This window comes from Peromyscus leucopus, chromosome 10 (genome assembly GCF_004664715.2).
Source record: "Peromyscus leucopus breed LL Stock chromosome 10, UCI_PerLeu_2.1, whole genome shotgun sequence".
Lineage (NCBI taxonomy): Eukaryota > Metazoa > Chordata > Mammalia > Rodentia > Cricetidae > Peromyscus > Peromyscus leucopus.
Genome location: NC_051071.1, coordinates 14380395 through 14401461, shown reverse-complemented (window position 1 = coordinate 14401461; position 21067 = coordinate 14380395). Strand labels below are relative to the sequence as shown.

Below are 21067 nucleotides of genomic sequence, written 5' to 3'. Positions count from 1 at the left end.
CAACTCCCTTTTACTAGGAACTGGCTTAGCTGATGCCTGTGTTAAACTCTAAGTACAAGGTTCAAGTGACAGCGCGTGTCCCTGCTCGAACACCAGGAGACAGCTGTGCCTGAAGAGGCCCCCATAAGCCTGGTAAAGGGGTGCATGATGCCCCCCAGTTAGGGTGCACAGTAGCCAAAGTCTGAAAAAAAAAAAAAAAAGGACTTGACTGTTGTAAGTCAGTGTAAACACGGCAGCCTGTGTGACCCCAGCCGTGAGACTGGGGCCCTGAAAAGCAGCTTTTCTCCACCAACACAAGGGGCGGGGACGCTCCTCAGCGGCACCAGCATCTCAAACGTCAGAACTGTTTTCTATGGAGGAGTGTGGGAAGGGGAAGATTCCTGTTACAGCTGTCCATCTCCGATCAAGTTCACCATTAACCATCAATCTGACGATGTTTTCTAGGCTTCGCCATCTACTGGCTTTAACATAGGAAGTTAGTTTAGCACACACACACTGCCACCTGCATGCTTTGCTTGCGGCCCCTTAAAGCAGGACACAAAGTCAGGGCCAGTTCAGAGCAGGCTTACCTGGTCGACGTGCTTGTCTTCTCCGCTGTAGACATGAGCTTTGCAAATGCGTCAGTCACTTTGAGGCTTGAGGTGGAGGTCTCCAGCTTAGCAGTTGTTAATTCATACAACTCTGGATCCACACCTTACAGCACACACAGAACGACAGTGAGTGAGGGCGAGCTGCATGGCTCACAGTGAGCCACAATCCAAAACCTAACAGCAATACCCAGCCACATCCGAGTCTGCAGAAGCACTCACTGTCAGAGCATGTGAAAAGTCATTGCTGTGTGCCACCGAAGGGCACGCATGCCACAAGAGGGCGGACGCCAGGTGACTTTGTGCAGCTGGCTCTCACCTTTCACCCGGGCATGGTTTCTGGGGACTGAACTTGGGTCAGCAGGCTTGGGCAGCAAGCACCTCTACCTGCTGAGCCATCTGTGTTTACTCTTTTATTTTATGTGTGTTTGTCTGCATTTATGTTTGTACATCACATGCATGCCTAGTGACTGAGGCGGCCAGAGGGGTGTAGGAGCCCCTGGAACTGGAGTTACAGATAGCTGTGAGCCACCGTATAGATGTTGGGAACAGAACTCAGGTCCTTTGCAAGAGCAGTCAGTGCTTTTAACTATTGAGCCAATTAACCCCATGTCTATTTTTTTTAATTAAATGGTAGGCTTTGAAGTATCTATAAAGGAACACATAAAAATTCTATTTTGAAATAAATGTTGTATGCAGTTGATGCCTCCCAAGTGCTCCAAGAACCTATCATTCAGTTTTACATTCATTTCTGACACATCGTCAGTGTTTATAAAAAGAATGAGCATGCTACAATATTCTCAACTTTTATCTTCTTATTTTTTGAGATGGGGTCTTACTCTATAGTCTACACTGGCTTTGACTCATAATAAATATCTTGCCTCAGTTTCCTTAGTGTTGAGATTATAAGTATGAGTCACCATACCTGACCTCCAACATTCTCAATTTTTTTAAAAATTATTTTTTATTTTATGTGCATTGGTGTTTTGCCTGCATGTATGTCTTTGTAAAGGTGTTTGGATCCCCTGGAACTGGAGTTACAGACAGTTATGAGCTGCCATGTGAGTGCTGGGAAATGAACCCAGGTTCTGTGGAAGAACAGCCAGTGCTCTTAACTGCTGAGCCATCTCTCCAGCTCAACATTCTCAATTTTTAAATTGGCCAATGAACCTTATTTTGAACCTTGCTCTGATCTCATCTATTTTTTTTTTTTTAAACTCCAGTATTTTCTTCCATGTCAGAGATTTGGAGATTAATATAAAGTTTGTACTGTAGAAAATGATTTGGTTATCTTTACTATGACTAAAGATGTGAACAATTATTCAAAGCATCAAGTTATTAATAAAAATATACTACATGTGCTTCAAGTAAGAGGTAGAGGGTAGAATACTTCTAGAGAAAGTGAGTCAGGCTCTACTTTAGACAAAATGAAAATGCTTATTTCCAGGATCGATGAGGTATGTCTAGTCTCCTTTAGATGGCAAGCTGGAGTAACAGGGGAAGCTAAGCTGGGGCACAGTTAAGCATCCGTTCACACAAATGTCTGACAGCTTCTCCAATATTTTCTTTTTCTTTTTCTTTGAGATAGGGCATTACAATATTGCTCAGGCTGGCCTTGAACTCCTGATTCAGGTGATCCTCCTGCCTCAGCTGGGACTACAGATGTGCATGGCTGCACTTGGCTCAATTTTATTTTTTTAAGAAATAAGATTAGACAAAAAAAAATTACAATAAATGTCTGAACAAGCTTTCTCCTTTCTGAACCAAGTCTGTAGTGAGCACAGGTAGTAGTGTGGATTCCAGATGTTTATAGAAATAAACCAGCAACTGCTCCCACAGTTACCAAGCCCACTCAGGGAGAAAGGCTAGAGAAGGTGCATGTTGACTCTCAAGTTCTTAATAGTTCATCAACATACACTTCCAAGACAGACTTTAAACTTTCGATTCTCTACAACAAGCATACAGGCCAAAGATAGAATGTGTAAAACTGCAGATGTATATATATATATAAAGACCAAATGAGCCCAGAATATTCCCCTCTTCCATTGTTAAAGGCTAGCTTCTGAGTAAGCCCACTACTGAAGGGGAGCTCTCTAGGATACAGAATGCCTGCATCCTGACCAACAGCAACAGGAAGTGCCAGGCAGATCTCTGATGGGTTTGTGAACACTGGACACTCAGTGGGCAGAGTAAAGCAGCAGACTGAGCAGTAGTGCTGGCCATGGCAGAAAAACCACCTTTCTTCCCCCAAACATCCCTCCCTCCATAAACTGCCCCCCGACCAAACACTGCCTGAGCGCTGTAACAACTACAGTCAACATGTTCAGAGACAGGTAATTATCCACTAAAAACTAGAGAGAAGTTTTTAATGGAAGTTTTTTTTTTTTTTTCAACAGAACCTTAATGAGGCACAGCTTAATTACACAATTAAAGTAGCCATCCAAGTACTATGCCAGCCTCCTAAGAACACACACAAGATAATCAACAGCAAGCTAAGATAAATGACTTTCCCATAAACAAGTTCAGAAAGGACCAACAAGTGCTAAGATGAACACTAAGCAAGGCAGCCATCCCTGAAGCTTGAGGGCAAGTTTTCCTAAGACCCAATAACAATACAAAGCCAAAGCAAATTGATTATAATCAAATTTACACAGCAGCCGGAGCATACTGATGAAATGGAGGGTTTTAAAGGTTTCCCAGGGGCAGAGACTGCCCTGGACCAGGCAGTGTTCACATCCACTGCAGCGTTAAACCAACTTGCAGCTGTACCCTGAGCCCAATTATCAGGAAATCTCTGCACTGCTTTAAGCAACCAGGTTTCTTTAAGCAACCAGGTTACTGGTTTTCCTATCAGTGCTTTTTAAATGAATTTAAAATATAAGGAAATTTAAAATCTAAACCAAGTTTTAGGCACCCCAAAGAGAAAGTAACTTCATTTTAATTATAATGCAGACTGTGAGCAAATTCTTCTGAGAGGGAAGCTGGATAATTCTCAGCTTCTCCTTCACTTCCAGTAAGTATTATGAACTGTCAGACAATCTTAGCTCCTGCAGGCTGTCCCATAAATCAGACTTATTAGAACTTCAAGTAGTAAGATATCAAATTTAAGTAAGTAGCAAAACCAGATACAGACTTTTTCATGTACTTGCATGAATTTTGAAAACTAGGAGCTTAGATTTGAGAAATGTTGTCAATCTATCCTAGGCTGTGTGGGCTTTCCTGTGGCAGGAGCAGGTTTCCAGAGCTGGATCTAAGGGAAGGGCAGCCTGGGTCCAGGCAGATCTAAGGGAAGGGCAGCCTGGGTCCAGGCTTACCCTTAGCTGACTTGGTTGCTTTCCTGGGTCCAGGCTCACCCTTAGCTTTCTTTCATATACCAGCATGGCTGATAAGCCACTGAAGTGGGTGGCTGGGTTACCTAACAGACTCACCCCAAACAAAAGAGCCCCCAATTCTCAGGACCCCAGGCTACACAGCTGGCCACTAGTGGGCACAGAAGGGAATCCTCAATATGCATTCCAGAAGTCAGCATTGGAACAGGACCCCGTAGCTGTCTGGTGATCAATGATTACCAGATCACAACTTGGGATGGCAAGGATTCATTAAAATCATATTCAATAAAATGTAAACATTAAAATGCCATTATAATTTCCATCTTTTATTTGGTTAGAAAATGACAAAGTACATTAGTCCTTTGGTCAATGAACTGTAGGGCTGAACATTAACAGGTACTAGGTAAGCTTAATTTTTGCTGTTAGGTTCAAAGCAATTGCTTTCTACTATTAACTTTTGTTAATTTTTCTTCCCCCTCCATGGAAACTAACAGTATGCTTTCTATTTAAGAGCTACATAAAAACAGTAATTTTTTTTTGATGTGGGACTATATAACTACATGCTAAATTCCAACATTTTAGATTCAATTGTATACTTAGCAGCACTAATAAGAGCTAATTAAAATGCTAGAATTTATAAAAATTACATTATTATAGACGCTATAATGTGAAATCCTCTTTGTGCACTAAAACATTCTTCTCTCTCTAAACTAGTGCTACTTTAAAATGGCTTTACAGAATATGCTTTCAAATAAGCTATAAATACATCTTCCACTTAGAGGGGTGAAAAACAAAACATCCTTAGCTGTATACAGCCAGTGAGGCTGCATTACTGTAGAAACCACTGCCAGCTCTGAGAAAGTCCTCTTAAAACTGTATTTCATCTAAGTTGTCTCTTACAGTCAGACATCAGAAAGGAGAGTCTCGGACTAGGATCTAGCTGTCTCCTTGTTTATAGGAAAGTCAAGTGTGCTCATGCTCTTAGAAATAACCAGAACTGTGCTGAAACACTCTGCTGACCTGGGATCGTGCTGCTGCTAGAGCTACTGTCATCCACGGGCCCAAAGAAATCAAGGTTCAGGAGAGTGGAACCTCCACTAGCTTGGAATGCAGTGACCGTGTTGGTAGGCAGCCACACAGAAGGTAAGCCAAGGGAGGAGGGGTTATGTGTAAAAAGGGGTAAGACACACACTTGAACATGCAGGTTATAATTAGTAGTCATTACACATTTTTAAAATCAACATCAAAACAATGCGTACAGTATTAGGTTTTCATAACTAAAGTAACAATTTAACTCAATGTATATTTCCTCATGTACAATGTAAAGAATGTAACACTTGGTTAGGTTTTAGTTAGAAGCCAGTTCTTTCAGTCAAACTGAAAGGTATCAGAAAGACCAGGGAAGGCATACTAGTTAAAGGGAAACAATACTTAATCTTAACCCAACGTTAAATCACGACATGCCTGATCTTTCATGTTAGCTCCGATGAACAATTTCTGGTTTCTAATGAATGCTTTTTAAAACAGTGACAAGGTTGTGAGTTTCAGGACATGCATCAATACATTAACTTATTTAAAGTAACATAATAGGGGTTAACTGCCCTACCCTGATGTGCAAGCTGTACTGTTCCCCTTTAACTCTGCAAGAGTAATCACAAATAGTATACATTTGTAAAGAAGTGGTTAATAAAAAGCATGATGATTTGACTGAAGACACCAGACAATAGCAAAGGTGCATCCAGGCTTTCCTTCAGCAGGACATTCAATTGATGCTTTCCAGGTGTTCTAGGATCCTAGCTACAAGGAAAAGCTGGTAGAGTGTCTCCGGCAATGGGATGCTAGACGCCACTGAGATGACAGTAACAGATATTCCAGACAATGGCTCCAATGGCTTAAGAAGCAGTTATAAGTTAGGGGCCACTGAAAACCCACAGCACGGGCTCTAAAACTAGCACTGTGTGTTAAAGACCCTACAGTATCTGCCTAAGTTACTCCCCTTTCAGAGTTTTAAAGTCATAAGAAAAACTACTGATTTCTGGAACTGCTCTGTTAGTATTTGAGATAAGTTTAAAAATCATCATGAAAATCATTCATCTTCCATTTGCATATAAGTACTCTATAAAATGCTACTGAATCTGAAAACTACATTAAGTCAATAAATGTGGCTCTGCATACTGTTTTTGGTTAAGTGAATAATTGTGCTTTATGCTTTGAAGCAACCTCTAACCACAAGACTTTGTATCTGAGAAAATTTCACAAAGTAAAGCTGTAAAACATTCAAATAAATTGGTCCTAGCTAAAATATCATTTAAACTATCTAATTTTAACTTAAGATAAAGGAACTAAAACCTTGCTATTACTACCAATACTTGGGGTATTAATATTGTTGATAATAGTAATGGCTGGTATCTTGAGCAATTACTATTTAGAAAGAAAGCCTGAATTTCCAAAGATAAGAATAAGAAGTTACGTTCAAACAAGAAGGAAATCAGCAGAGAGAAGTCTGTCTGAACTGTGTGGCTTTCTTAACTCTAGCTCTGGCGCTAGAGGCTCTACGGAGAGACGTACCATCTAAAGGGTTAGTAAGGCCACTGCTACTCCAGTCAAACTGGACGGGTGGTAGAGACTCCTAGAGTGGAAGACAACAAAAATAAACAAACAAACGAAATAAAAATTAATCAGTACAGGTGGTAGCAACGTAAAGAATCCTTAAAAGCAAAATCCCCAAAATACAGCAAGACCATTAAGCAACAATGTACCTATAGACAAAATTTGGATAATATATAATTTCAGGTTATTTGCAAATAATAACACAAACTGAAATTGCAAAATTTATAAGCAGTATGCTTATTGACATTATAAAATATACATCCAACAAATGGAGTATCTTTAAATTTTCAAACAAATTTATGTACTGATTCTACTTCATTCTTTCTCAAGTTGTGTTTTAAACTGTTAGATTTTAAGAAAAGGATTTAAAACACAGACTTTTTTAGTGATGACATTTATTTTAAATACTAGTCATGTAACACCAGCAGATAAAATGCAACCTAACAGAGAAGGAACTACACTGAAAGTCAATTTGGATCATTGAAGACGGTAACTAATTATATTGATCTTTATTAACTTAGCTGGTCTCATGATGTATCAAATGAGGAGGTGCAGATCCCAAAGCCTCTAGTTCTTTACAAGTCTCCTGACTTTAAAAGAAAAGAAACTGTAGGCCAATAAGTGGGATGCACACTTTGTTTCTTTTGGAGACAAGGTCTTACTATGTAGTCCTGGCTGTCCTGGAACTCATTATGCAGACCAGACTGGAGACCCGCCTGCTTATGCCTCCTGAGTGCTGGGATTAAAGGTATGTAACACCATGCCTGGCTGGGATAGACATTTTTAAAGTGTTGATTTTCAGATATTTAAGTGTACATATGTGCGTGCGTGCGTGTGCGAGCGCGTATGCCTGTGTGTGTGTGAGGGGGGAGGAAGAAAGAGGGAGAGTGAGTGAGTGAGAGAGAGTACATTTGTGTGAGTGTGTGTGTGTGTGTGTGTGTGTGTGTGTGTCTGTGTGTGTGTGTCTGTGTGTGTGTGTGTCTGTATCTGTGGGGGGGGGAAAGAGGGAGAGTGAGTGAGTGAGAGAGAGTACATTTGTGTGAGTGTGTGTGTGTGTGTGTCTGTATCTGTGTGTGTGTGAGGGGGGGGGAGAAAGAGGGAGAGTGAGTGAGTGAGTGAGTGAGAGAGAGTGCATTTGTGTGAGTGTGTGTGGGAAGACCAGAGGAAGACACTGGACATCCTGCTATCCTGCTTTATCCCACTCTTCCTTACTCCTTTGAGACAGGGTCTCTCATTGAGCCTGGGGCTAGGCTGCCAGTCAGCAAGTCCCAGGGACCATCCTGTCTCTGTCCTGCACAGTGCTGGAGTCACAGACTCTGAGTGGACATACCCACGTTTTATTCAAGTGAGAGAGATTCAAACTTCGGCCTCATGCTTGCACAGGCAGTGTTCTTAATGCACCAAACCATCTCTCCAGCCCAACTAACATGTTTTTGAGATGAGGTCCTGATATATTTCTCAGGCTAGTCTCAAACCTGTGGTCCTTCTGCTTCCTTGTGCTAGATTGCAGGTATGTAGGTATGTACCCCCAGAACAGTTCAGGGGTTTATTTTAGTCAAGTTTTTTGGCTTAGAAATTACATGGAATCAGATTTTTTTTTTTCCTTTTTGAGACAGGGTCTCATTTCATTGCCCAGGCTGGCCTTAAACTGACTGTGAGGCCAGGCTGGTTTTTGAACTCGAATTCTGTTCAGTCCTCCAAGTGTGATCACTGCACGCACTACCATGCCTTGGGAGATTTATGCAATAAAATGAATTCTTACAACTGATTTGACTACTCTAGGTTTTTAAATTTTATAACGAAGTGAACAATGGTAAATATCAAATAGAAGATAGTTGACAGATGTTCTTTAAATAAGCAGTCACTTAGTTTTTCACTCAGAAAACTATTTTGTTTTCTCTTTTGCTGACTGTGTTAACACTTACGGAAATAACTTGTGTTCTATTAGATTTTTAAACATCAATATGTCGTTGCTTATTTCCGCTCATATTGTTGGTCTTGCTGGTCATGCTTCACTGTAAGGAAGGCACTATTACAACATTATTTATTTATTTATTTATTTATTTATTTATTTATTTATTTTATGGGGAAAGATGCTATTATATGTAGGATAGAAACGTGAACTGGTTCTTCGGGGAAGATACTATAATTGCTTTAGTAAAATAAGGACAGGCAAATTAACATAAGCATCTACTCTCCAAAAATCAAGTTCAGGCTGTTCAGCTTAGAGGCTGAGGAGGAAGGTATAAGACATTAAGAGATGCCAGGGATAAGACAGTGGGCCCGGAGTGTAACTGCTGAGGGTATCTTTGTCCTGTGTCTGTGCTGTGCACTAGCTCCCAAGGCCCTGACACTGATCTGCCACTGAGCTACATTCTCAGCTTCTAAGATAGCCTCTGCTGAGTGAAGGGTTCTGTATGTTGACTGTGGGGGTGATTACCTGCATCCATACACGTGACCAAGGCATACAGAACTATATAAAAAAGATCCTAGCTTAGTCCTGATTATACTTCATATTTACTATAATTATGTGAAAGGCAGCCAAAAGCATTTTCTTTCTTCTATCTTTAGAATACCATGGGTGCCTGTAATTTTTCAAAGAAGTTAACAATAACGCTGGGGAAAAGCTGGTCTGTAACTAGAACAGAAACAGAGGCTGGCATAGAGAGGCCTGGTCCTAGTCCTGCTGACCACTGTCGCCCAACCCTGGGCAAGTCAGTGAGGCTTCCCAAGTATGTTTCCTTGTTGAAAAGAAGGTGCAGGGTGTGAGATCATCACTTCCGGCCCTGAACTTAATCTGACTCACAACTAAAGGAGCTCTACCAAAAGTGGCTAAAGCTGCTACTGGTGACCAGGTGGTCACACTCGCCTCCATACAATGTGAGTTCAAGATACTCTCTCTGCCAAAAAAAAAAAAAAAAAAAAAAAAAAAAAAGCCACCCTGGTGTCCCCTCCAAGACTTCACTAATTTCCCTCTAACCTTGAAATCAAGATTAACCTGCCTAAGTCTCCCAAGTCCTGAAATGACAGGTTTGTCAGTACACTGGGTTCCAAAGTTTTAAAATCCCTTAACAAGTGAAGCAATGGTTGTAGTACTGAAAAATCCTACTCAGGTTGGGGTGGGGGGGACCCAAAACCATAAAACAAGTCTTTAAATTGAGACAGAGTAGGTAGACTGAAAGAAATCATGCAACTGTAGTATGCTTGCAAACTACTCTTCAGTGAGGCTAAGAATGCAGACACACAGGAAGTGTGGCTATGGTTTATGGGGGCAAGAAAGAAAAATGGGATCCTGAAGAGGTAGTTCTGATGTAATTTGCAAATTTCCAGCATTACAGGCTACTGTCATATCACCTGAAAAGCATAGCCACTTCCAGATACAACAGTATTACTGTAGGGACCAAAAAGTGACATAAAAATTATACATGCATCCCGATGACGAGAGGTGAGACGTATCACTTATATGAAGAAGATCTTCACCCTGCACTCCTTCAGGTGCCTGTTTTAAGCTGAACCACAGGTATGGCGGAGTCAAGCAACTCAGCATGAAATTCTCAATAAAATACATGGATTTCATTTGGTTACCTGGAATGCGCCTTTAGTTAAGTCTGAATTAAATTATGTAAGAATATAACATGCTGTAAGGTTATGAACAGAAGAAGCTTCTAAGACGTAGGGGCAAAATGACAAGCAACAGCTAACTCCATTGAAATGAGCAGCATTTGTGGGGATGGCTGTGTAGAGGAGGAAAAGGGCAAAGAGGGAAAACCGACACTAAGTGTCTCAATGCGAAAGCTGCCTTTTCAGAAAGTATAGGAGAGCAGCTAAGACCGTGGGGACGGATGGTGATCAAGATAGAGGTCAGTGTGCTGCTGCAGGTGACCTAGGGACTGGCACAGGCGGGGCAGCCCCACGAGTGCTGTGTGGGGCAAGGAGAGGGGGGTAGCGGACACGAAGCCAGGCAGCGTGCACACCAGGTCTGGCTATCTCCTAAGTCAGCAATATTCTGGCTTGGAAATGAAGTTTAAACTATGCCCAGGAATAAACCACAGTGAGGTACAGCAGTAACAACAGATGTTTCTTAAAACACACTTGAAAGGGTTGGATCTATATTTTACATATCATTTTCTTTTCTTTTTTTGTTTTGTTTTGTTTTCAAGACAGGGTTTCTCTTTGTAGCCCTGCCTATCTTAGAACTCACTCTGTAGCCTAGACTGGCCTTGAACTCACAGAGATCCGCCTGCCTCTGCTTCCTGAGTGCTGGGATTAAAAGGCGTGCGCCACCACTGCTTGGCTATCTTTTTATTTTTGAAAATTACAGATAATTTGCCCACTGTAGTCTAAGAATGTTAATTAACAATCAAAAACATGTCTATCATCACATTTTACAAATGTAAAGATAAAAGATATATTAAAGAAAATAAACCAGTATGTGTGATTATGTGTCCATATGCATGCTTACACACACAAATAGTTTACCTGGAAAGGATCAGATATACACGTGTTCATTTCTGGTGTCATAATGGTTGTCTGACCAATAGAAGCAATTTTTTCTGCAGCAGATAGTGGTTTCAATGGTTCCTTGGTGGGCTCTAACATACCCTGAAAAAGGTGTATTAGTCATTAATTGGAGAGGGATAACACAAAGTTTGTAATGGCAATCTAAAAGAAAAAAAGATTACTGTAGAATAAATTTTTTTGAAGTCAAATCTTCCATTTTAAGTAAGATTTTACTTTATGATGTTTAAGACACTAATGTTACCCTGTTAATATTAATCTTTTTACATAGAGGTATGTTGAAAACACAGTGTCTTTTAGTATGAGTTTAATGTCTTTAAATCTGAGTTGGTGTCTTGGTACTGAGACCCTGGGTCTGGCAAAGAAAACAGAGAAAGACTGCCATTTCAGAGAGGAAAAAACACTCTCTGTACTCCACTGGATCTGAAACAATTCAAACACACTTTTGTGGGTGGAGTGGGTTCGAGACAGTGTAATAGCCCTGGCTGTCCTGGAACTTACTATATAGACCAGGCTGGCCTCGAACTCATAGAAATCCTCCTGCCTCTGCCTCCTGAGTGCTGGGCTTAAAGGCATGCACTACCACAGCCCAGCCCAAACACACTTTTTAAGTAAAAAAGGTAAATACTTTGGATGGGTATAGAAACAACAAAAAGAAAATTATTTGGTATCAAGGCTGTACCAAACAGAAAATGGACAATCCAGGTTAACAGTATGAAAAAGCAAAGTTTTTTTTTTTTATATTATAAATCATAGCTGAGGGGTTTGAGAGATGGCTCAGAGGTTAAGAGCACTGGCTGTTCTTCCAGAGGTCCTGAGTTCAATTCCCAGCAACCACATGGTGGCTCACAACCATCTGTAATGAGATCTGGCTCCCTCTTCTGGCCTGAAGGGATATACACAAGAACAACACTGTATACATAATAAGTAAATTTAAAAATAAAAATAAAAATAAATCATAGCTGAGGACCAGAGTAAAGTGCTTACATCTCTGGAAACAAACCAAACAAAATCAAACAACTTGATAAACTCTTGAATATTTATTACATTTCTATACACACACACACATACACACATACACACACACACACACACACACACACACACACACGTCACTCTTAACTCTGTGTAGCATGAGTGTGGGAGATCAAAGCTCTAAGACAGGAATCTCAGAATCTGTGGATTTCTAAAGCTGCCTTTTAAGTAGAATCCTTACTCCCTCAGGGGAGTAAACTAGTAAGAGCAATTTATACACAACCCCTCCCCTTCCTACAGACCCAGTTCCTAAATCTAATATACATGACAGGCTTTCCTGTAGTAGATAGACAGATGAAAAGAAGTTCCTGGTCAACTTGGTATCACATATATATTATATATTATACAGGTTCTTCAATATGTTTTTATAAAAGAAAATATATTTGGTAATTACTAGTGTCAGCCACATTTCTTAATTGGAACTGATTTAAACCAGCCGTGCTCAAAATGTGGTTGCTAATTAACAGCACCTAAACCTTTTATCAGATGCAGAAATTCTCAAGCTATGCCTTAAATCCACTTAATAAAAAGCTTAAGAGAGTGCCAGAAATCTGTGTCTCCCCACCCCTTTCTTTTTTTTTTTTTTTTTTTGGAGTCAGGGTTTCTCTGTGTAGTCCTGGCTGTCCTGGAACTCTATAGACCAGGCTGGCCTCAAACTCACAGAGATCTCACCTGCCTTCCAAGTGCTGGGATTAAAGGCGTGTACTATCACACTCAGACCACAGAAATCTGTCCTAAATTTTCCAAACAATTTTGAAGTTGAAGAACCAGAAACTTAAATGATTATTTCAGTCAGGTGGTGGTGGTGGTGGTGGTGGTGGTGGTGTGGTGGTGTGGTGGTGGTGCACGCCCTTAATCCCAGCACTCGGGAGGCAGAGGCAGGTGGATGGATCTCTGTGAGTTCAAGGCCAGCCTGGGCTACAGACTGAGTTCCAGAAAAGGCTCCAAAGCTACACAGAGAAACCCTGTCTCAAAAAAACCCAAAAAAAAACAACAACAAAAAGATTATTTCAAGTCTACTCCTTCATATAAAATGCACCATAGGGGAAAAAATACAGTTAAAATTGAACTTTGGTATTAAAGATATCCCTGGATATTAGTTCACTGTTTACTCAGGCTTGCTTGCCTGGGCAGGAAAGCAGATGGACAGAGTCATACAACATGGACCCCGACCACCCACACCCAGAAACCACAGTGAAAGAGGTGGGAAGATCTATTTATGTTCACTAAATAAATGTTAGTATGGGGCTTAAAAAAGTCCGTTTTTACTATTACAGGCAATAAAGTTACAGAATGAAGTGTAAGCTTTAGCCACCAACTCCTCACAGGACTCTGAGGTAGCGAATGTGCTGATGCGCCATGGCTGGCAAGCTGACCAAACTGTCTACAAGTGAGATCTCATGTAGCCCAGGCTAGTCTTGAATGAGCCATGAGAAAAGGATGACTGTGAACTCCTTCCTGATTCTCCTGTATCCTCGACTCCTCAGTGCTGGGATTATAGGTCTGCACCACCACACTCAGCTTTCTTTCGTTTTTTACATTTTTCCCTTAAATTCAATTTATTCCTTATAGTAACATGACATTTTTAGCTTACTGGATAGGACATTTTCATTTAGCATAACTCACCCCAAAACCACAAACATCAAACTTTTGACTGAGAAGCTGGGAAGCTGGCTCTAAATGTTTGCTGTGCAAGCCTGAGGACTCACGAATGCCTGTGAGCCCGGCACGTGAGTGCTGACAGAGGATGCCAGGGCTTGCTGGCCTGCAGTCTAGTCCAGGCTCAGGGAGCAGTCTGTCGCAAAGGAATGAGGCAGAGTCACGGAGCAGGACTCTGTCCTCCCCAGTCTCTAGAGACATCTGCACCCACATGCGAAGTGACCCCACATGCATACCCACTCCCCACAAAGCTACAAAATCTGACTAAATCTTGCTAAAGAATAAAATGAAAAATGCCCATTTGCCAGAACTACCTGGTATATCTGGAAAAACAAAATTTACACATTAAAAATATTAAAATATTAATGGAAACTCTAAGGTTCTGGCTCATTTTCATGTACTATAATTTGGTATTTCATGCTCTTTTGGACATCCATAGCTTCAATATTTTTTATTTAAAATTAATAATTGAATTAAAACATCTCTAAGGTTCCAGGTACTTTATCTTCCCTTTTTCATTTTAAAAGTTTAGAAAAGACAGGCTGAGGAGATGGCTCAGCTTCGGTATCTGCCGTATGAGGGTGAGACCAGAGTCTGGATCCCAGCACCTGGGAGGCAGAGGCAGGTGGATCTCTGTGATTTGAGGCCAGCCTGGTCTACAGGAAGAGAGAGTTCCAAGACAGCCAGGGCTGTTAACACAGAAAACCCTGTCTAGAAAAAACAAAAAACAAACAGGCAAAAACCCCAGACCACTACCACCAAACCCACCTTCTGATAAGTGTATGATGCACACCTTTAATTTCAGCACTCAGGAGGCAAAGCCAGGCAGGCGAGTCTCTGTAAGCCAGAGCTAGACTGTTCTAACTGAGAATTCTATGCCAGCCAGGTCTATAGAGAAAGACTGTATCTCAAAACAAACAACTAATTTTTTGTCATGCTATATAAGATGATTTAAAAAAAATAAATGCAATGAAGATGAATATACGCAGAAATATTCTGTACTTACCAATCCTGCTGCATACATGGGCACAATAACAGGCTGCTTCTTATTGCCAGTGAACAGCTGGGTTTGTATCAGGGAGAAAGAACATGTGTTTAGAGAATGGTTTGTCTGTCATACAAAGAAACTGTTTCTAATATGCTTACAATGTTTTATTATACTGTGAATAATGAACAGAATAAAATATAAGCTCTCCTATGGGCTCTTACAAACATATATACTACATGTGTGTACATACATTCATGTGTGCATATATGTAACCCAGCCCAATTTTTCATTTTACAGTTAAGGAAAAACAAAAATTTTCTAAGAAATAATACTTAGAGCAGTGGTTCTCAACCTGTGGGTCACAACCCCTTTCACAGGGGTCCCCTATCAGCTATCCTGCAAACCAGATATTTACATTATGATTCATAACAGAAAAATTACAATTACAAAGTAGAAACAAAAATCATTTTATGTTTGGGGTCACCACAACATGAGGAACCATATTTAGGGTTGCAGCATTAGGAAGGTTGAGAACCACTGACTTGGACTGGAGAGAAGAGAAGGCTCAGCAGTTAGGAGCACTGGCTGCTCTTCCAGAGGTCCTAAGTTCAATTCCCAGCAACCACATGGTGGCTCACAACCATCTATAATGAGATATGATGTCCTTTTCTGGTGTGCAGGCATGCATGCAGACAGAATATTGTATACATAGAATATTGTATACATAATCAAGCAAGCAAGCAAGCAAGCAATCTTAAAAAAAAAAAAAAAAAAAAAAGAAGACCACTGTCTTTACAGGAACATTACAGTGTCTTAAAATTTCCGCATTCAGTGGCACCAAAACTACACAGAGAAACCCTGTCTGGAAAAACCAAAAAATAAATAAATAAATAAAAATTTCCACATTCAAAATAGGTGAACATTCAAGCCAACTATTTCTCTGTAGAGCTAGATAGTCACAGCTTAAACAGAATAATAAATTTAAAAAATGCACAGGTTGATTAAAGTGTTTTTCAAGGTTCTAACAAACTCACAATGTTTCGAGTGTCTATTCCCAAGGAGCACAAAAGCTTCTTGTTGCTATGGGAGCCACCCCACTGGTATCTCAAGCCATGTGCATCATGAATATCCTGCAGTTCCGTCCACACATCCAGCAGTTCACTGTAAAGGCCACAATGAAGCCAACAACACGTTACTCAAGCGCTTTCACCATGAACTTCCCCTTCAATACACTGATGATATACCATACATTGCAATCAATTGTGTATCAACTGTTACCTCAGTGCAACCAAGAGGCAGCACTAACAGGAATTAGAAAGGTTAGTTAATCTCATACGAAGGACTACAGTCCAGGAATCAGCTTGTTTCTTTACTTGTTTCTTAAAAAAAAAAAAAAAAAAAAGACCATTTATTTATTTTTACATGTGTGAGTATTTTGTCTGCATGTGTGTATGTGTCACACATTTGTGCCTCCTATGTTCAGAGGCTAGAAGAGGATATCAGATCCCCCAGAATTGGAGTCATGGAAGGCTGTAAGTCACTATGTTGCTGCCAGGGACTGAACCTAGGTCCTCTGCACTGTAAAGTGCTCTAACTGCTGAGCCATCTCTCCGGTCCTAGCTTGTTCCTTTTTATTGGAAAAGGAAAACATTTAAGGGCTGGGCTTCAGTTCAGTTGGTTGAGTGCTGCCTTGCTTGCCCAAATCCCTAGGTTCCATCCCCAGCACTGAGAAAACCTGGCCTACTGTGTAGGTCTACAATCCAGCACTCAGGAGAAAAAAACGTCAGTGGTTCAGTCATCTTTGGCTACATAGGAAGTTCCAGGCTAGCCTGTGCTACATATTTTGTTTCAAAAGATTAACATTTAAAACAAAAAAATTACCTGGCACCCACCATTTTAATAGAGTTACTCAATATTTGAGTTCTTCCTTTTTGTGGTTTGAGACAGGCTCAGGTAGACATAGCTTTTGGATCCTCTTGCCTCGGCCTCTAGAGTGCTGGGGTTCTGTGCTACTATGCCCAACTGTCCTTCAGTCTTGATTCACAAACAAAGGTACAATTATATTTTCTTCCTTTCTAAATATGGATCTGTAATATATGATTTTCTATTTCTTTTTCAGGTTGTATTTTCTGGCCTGCATATGTACAGTAGTACCTTTTACCATCTGTCCCTGTCCTTTTTTCTCATGGTTTTCAGTTACCTGTGGTCAACTATGGTATGAAAATATTCAAGGGGAAACTCTAGTAAGACAAAATACATTAATTTTTAATTAGTGCTATTATGAGTATTTCCCTCATATCATCTCATCACATACACTGTTCCATCTCATATCACAGTACAATAAGGTGTGCGGAGAGATCACATTCACATAACTCTTATTACAGTGTAATCTTCTATTAGTTACTATTTATAATCTCTTACTATGTTTAATTTATAAATGAGGCTTTGTGGACATATAGAAAAAAAAAGAGCATGTATAGACATTAGCACTATTCAACAAATTAGGCAACTTCCGGGATCCTGTCACACACTCCTTGTGGACAGGGAGGGATTGCTGTGACTTTGCCAATGGCTACATCACACTCAGGTCAATGCACCATCTTTTGTTTAGTTACAGCCTACAGCTCTCAGTAAGATGTCTTTTACTACTTGGATTCTATTATTAGGCTAGCAGTGACCATCTTTCAGTATTTTATGGGGTGTATTGTCGTATGGTATATTATTTCCTTTGACTGATTCTCTTGGAAAGAGATTTGTGCCCTTTTTGAAAGCCTGTACCAGAAATACTGAGGCTACAAAGAGGGACAAACTAGTTACAAGTGACTTAGTTAAATGGAAGAGAGGGAAAATTTGAGAAGGAAAAGATGCTTCCAAAGGCAGAAAATGATGAAGTACAAAAAGAAAGCCCAGAAATAGAAGTAACTTGGAATGAAAATCAGAGTATGAATTTAGACACCCTAACATCAAATACTTAACAGGAATTCCAGGAACGGAAAAGAGAGGCAGAGGAGAGCTGATGACTGTAAAGGTAAATCTATAAAGGAACGCTCACTATGAAGAACAAGCAGTCAGTGTGACTCCCGTCAAGATGCTTCACTGTGAAACCGCAGCTGAGCAACAACGTGTACATCTGCACGAATTAGTAGAACTTGGTCTCTTGTGCAGTCTCCCTAACAGGTCATATCAAGTAAGCTAGAAAGGGAGTTTTAAGATGACAGGTATAAAGAGGCCTAGGCTGAACCATTCTAAACAGGAGCAGAGAGTTGGTACAGGGTGAGGCAGGGGATGACAGCCTGATAAATTTGATCTCCAGGAAAACTGTATGAATAGGCTCTTAGGGGTAAGGAAAGATGTAGAAAATAGAGGAGAGACTATGTGAAGTGCTTGAGAGCAGAAGTATTTTGGGCTTCAGACTGTTTTAGGTTTAGGTTTTGTAGACTTTACTGTTGGGCATCTAAAATCTGAAATGCTCCAAAATTATAAACTTTTTGATGTCATATCAATGCTCAAAATCTGTGGATTAAAAAAGTAATCAAGCTCTCTTCATTTTTCAGTGCTGGAGACCAAACCTGAGGCCTTGTATAAGCAGGCTGGGCAAGTGATCCACACCCCCAGCCCACAGGGGTGGATTTCATAGCACTTCAAAGTTGGGCTTTCCACATTAGGGATGCTCACCTTGCATAAAGTTTAGGAAGACAGCATGAAGAGAAAACAAGGGCTTATTTAGCAATACATAGTATTTACACAGTTAAAAGGAAAATACGACATTTAAAAAATTAACCAAAAGCTGTGATGTCAGTATGCCGAGAAGATGAAAACAAAATAGCAGAAGAGCTACATTTTCAGTGAAGCCAAGTGTGCGGACACATTTTCACTGACGTTAGGGGTGCTGACACATCCCTGTAATCTCAGCCCTTGAGCTTGAGTGCAGCCTGGGCTATACTCAAGTATAGCCTGGGCTACAGAGATGGACACTGCCTAAAACAAAAACCAGCTCATTTATCACACTAGGTAGTCAGGAGGTAACAGAGCATTGGCTGATTAGAATGTTAATTTAAAGGCATCAAAAGAAACATCTCAAAAGTAGAGAAACAGGGATAATTTCTTCAAGTCTTTTAGCACATGATTAGGCTTCAAATATAGTATTTTAAAACAATGCTGTGAGAAATCTTTACAAATCAGACCAACTGAAATGAACAGAATCACGTTCTCTAAGAACTATCTACTTACCCACTTCCAGCTAAGGCCTCTCTTGTTTTTATCTGCGAGTTGTTTGTTTCCAGCAAGCGCTTCAGGGAAGTAACTTCCTCGTCAGCATCAGGGACAAATACAGAAGGAAAACAGGCTTCGAAAATTCTCTCCAACCGGTTGAGTAAAGCTGTCTGAATCAACCCCCAAAAAGTTCACTTTCATTTCTTCAGTTTTAATGATGTCATAATTTTAGTGTACGCGCGCGCGAGTGCAAGCACACACACACACAGACACACAGACACACAAACACACACACACACACACAATCTACTCCTGTAAGAGGGAAGGAAACCACCCACCACTCAAGTACAGAAAACAGTGAGAGGAACAACTTCCACAATGACTCTAAATGCCTGAGCATTCATGCTGCTGCTGCAGACATGACTAACAGGAAGTGCCAAGCATCCACTGTCCTTCCATATAGTATCTTCGTCTGCTACAGACCTCTACAAAGAAAAAGTTATTGCTTTATTGTATAGTAAGAAAGTAACTTCCAAGTCTGAATAATCTTCTAAAAGTCAAACCAAAAGAAAAAAGAAATCAGACAGCATTCATCTTCTATTACTCAGGTAACAGAGTAAGCATAGAGACATACAGACCAAGGAAGGTGGGTATTTGGGAAAAGTAGGCTACCACAGCTAATCAGAACTGCTTTCTTGACATAAACACTTAACCGTGAAAGCCTTTTTGAAATACCTCTGCTGAAACAGGTGCAGAACACAGTAAGAAAGAGTGTGTCAATAAAAAAAAATTGGGGGTGGGGCTGGAGAGAAGGCTCAGCCATTAAGAGCACTTCCGCTCTCCTAGAGGACCCAGTTCAGTTTGCACAGCCGCATCAGGCAGCTCACAACTCCAGCTCCAGGGGAGCCCGTGACTCTGGTCTCCTGGGGCACTGTACTCACAAGCACATGCCCATATGCAAACACACACACCCCTATGCATACTTAAAGATAATAGAAGTAAATCTTAAATTTTTACATGTATTCACTTTCTGCGCAGTGGTGGCGCAGGACTGCACGCCAGGGCGCAGGCCTGGAGGCGAGGTGGTTCTCTCCTTCCCACCACACGGACCTCGGAATTGAACTCAGGCCTTCCGGCTTGGCAGCAAACACTCTTACCCACTGAGCCATCCTGCCGGGCTGAGTGTCTCAGTTTTTAATGATCTAAAACTCAACAGCTCTTTATCATTTTTGACATCATGTATTATCTTCTAGAAATCCCATTTCTTTACTTACCTTAAGGTAAAGCCAGGACATTTACTAGAGTATCTTCTCACCATAAAATAAACGGATAAATTTACTTGGCATTTTGAGTTTTTTTTTTTTTTTAATTCAAAGTTGTTGGATTTAGAATAGTGATTTTTTTTGGGGGGGGGATACCACTGTATTTATTGTATATGTGCAACCTTATTTCCATCTTCTTAACTGTGTTTCATATACATGCAGGATATTTTAAAACTGAGTTCAACTTACTATTTAAACATCAGTAGGAATACAAACTGTTATAAGTTAAAGTCTGTTAGAAGATTAAATGTGCTACTGAAGTTGACAACAGAAAATGCCACATCAAAATTCCTCCTGGCAACTGACACAAACAAGTTAACACTTGATTTCTCCTTTGGAGTAGTCACTAACTAGGAAGAAGAAAAACAAAGGGCATAATTTCTAGAATCACATTTTCCAAGTGCCCAAATCTCCCTTTTGGAAGCAAAAGCCTTATCACTTATAATTAGTCTCAGGGCACTCCTTTGCTAACTCTGCCAAAGTTCTCTGATGCCCTCATTATATTCATGTGAGACGAGACAAGTCTCACTTTCAATTATGAACCCTAAAGCAAATGGTAGACTTCAGATCCCCAGGCTCCTGAAACTTGAGCCTGTCAAGGGGAACCAGTACTAACTGGCTTCAACAGGGGGGACAGACAGACATGACTTTGAAAGAGATCAGATAACTATCTAATTGGAAACCTGATGAGCACTTCCCTCCTGGGCAGGGAAGGTAAATAAAAACTCACCTAGGACCACATTTTATTTACCAGAAAATTAAATCTTTACTGTATCATCTTTGTTACCTTTTTAAAGGAACAGGGAA

At 40.5% G+C, this 21067-nt stretch overlaps 1 protein-coding gene across 2 annotated transcripts in view; it reads right to left on the bottom strand.

Annotated features, from left to right (window-relative positions):
• Aftph (aftiphilin) overlaps positions 1-21067 on the bottom strand; it is a 68626-nt gene that overhangs the window by 6636 nt on the left and 40923 nt on the right. Inside the window, exons 3-9 of one of the 2 annotated variants that reach the window (XM_028876319.2) lie at positions 18957-19108; positions 15761-15887; positions 14745-14801; positions 11006-11128; positions 6485-6545; positions 4937-5017; positions 570-693 (exon numbers count right to left, since the gene is read on the bottom strand). In XM_028876319.2, the coding sequence (XP_028732152.1) occupies positions 570-693; positions 4937-5017; positions 6485-6545; positions 11006-11128; positions 14745-14801; positions 15761-15887; positions 18957-19108 (725 nt within the window). The remainder of the gene's footprint in view (positions 1-569; positions 694-4936; positions 5018-6484; positions 6546-11005; positions 11129-14744; positions 14802-15760; positions 15888-18956; positions 19109-21067) is intronic. The other variant, XM_028876320.2, reaches the window with a different exon arrangement.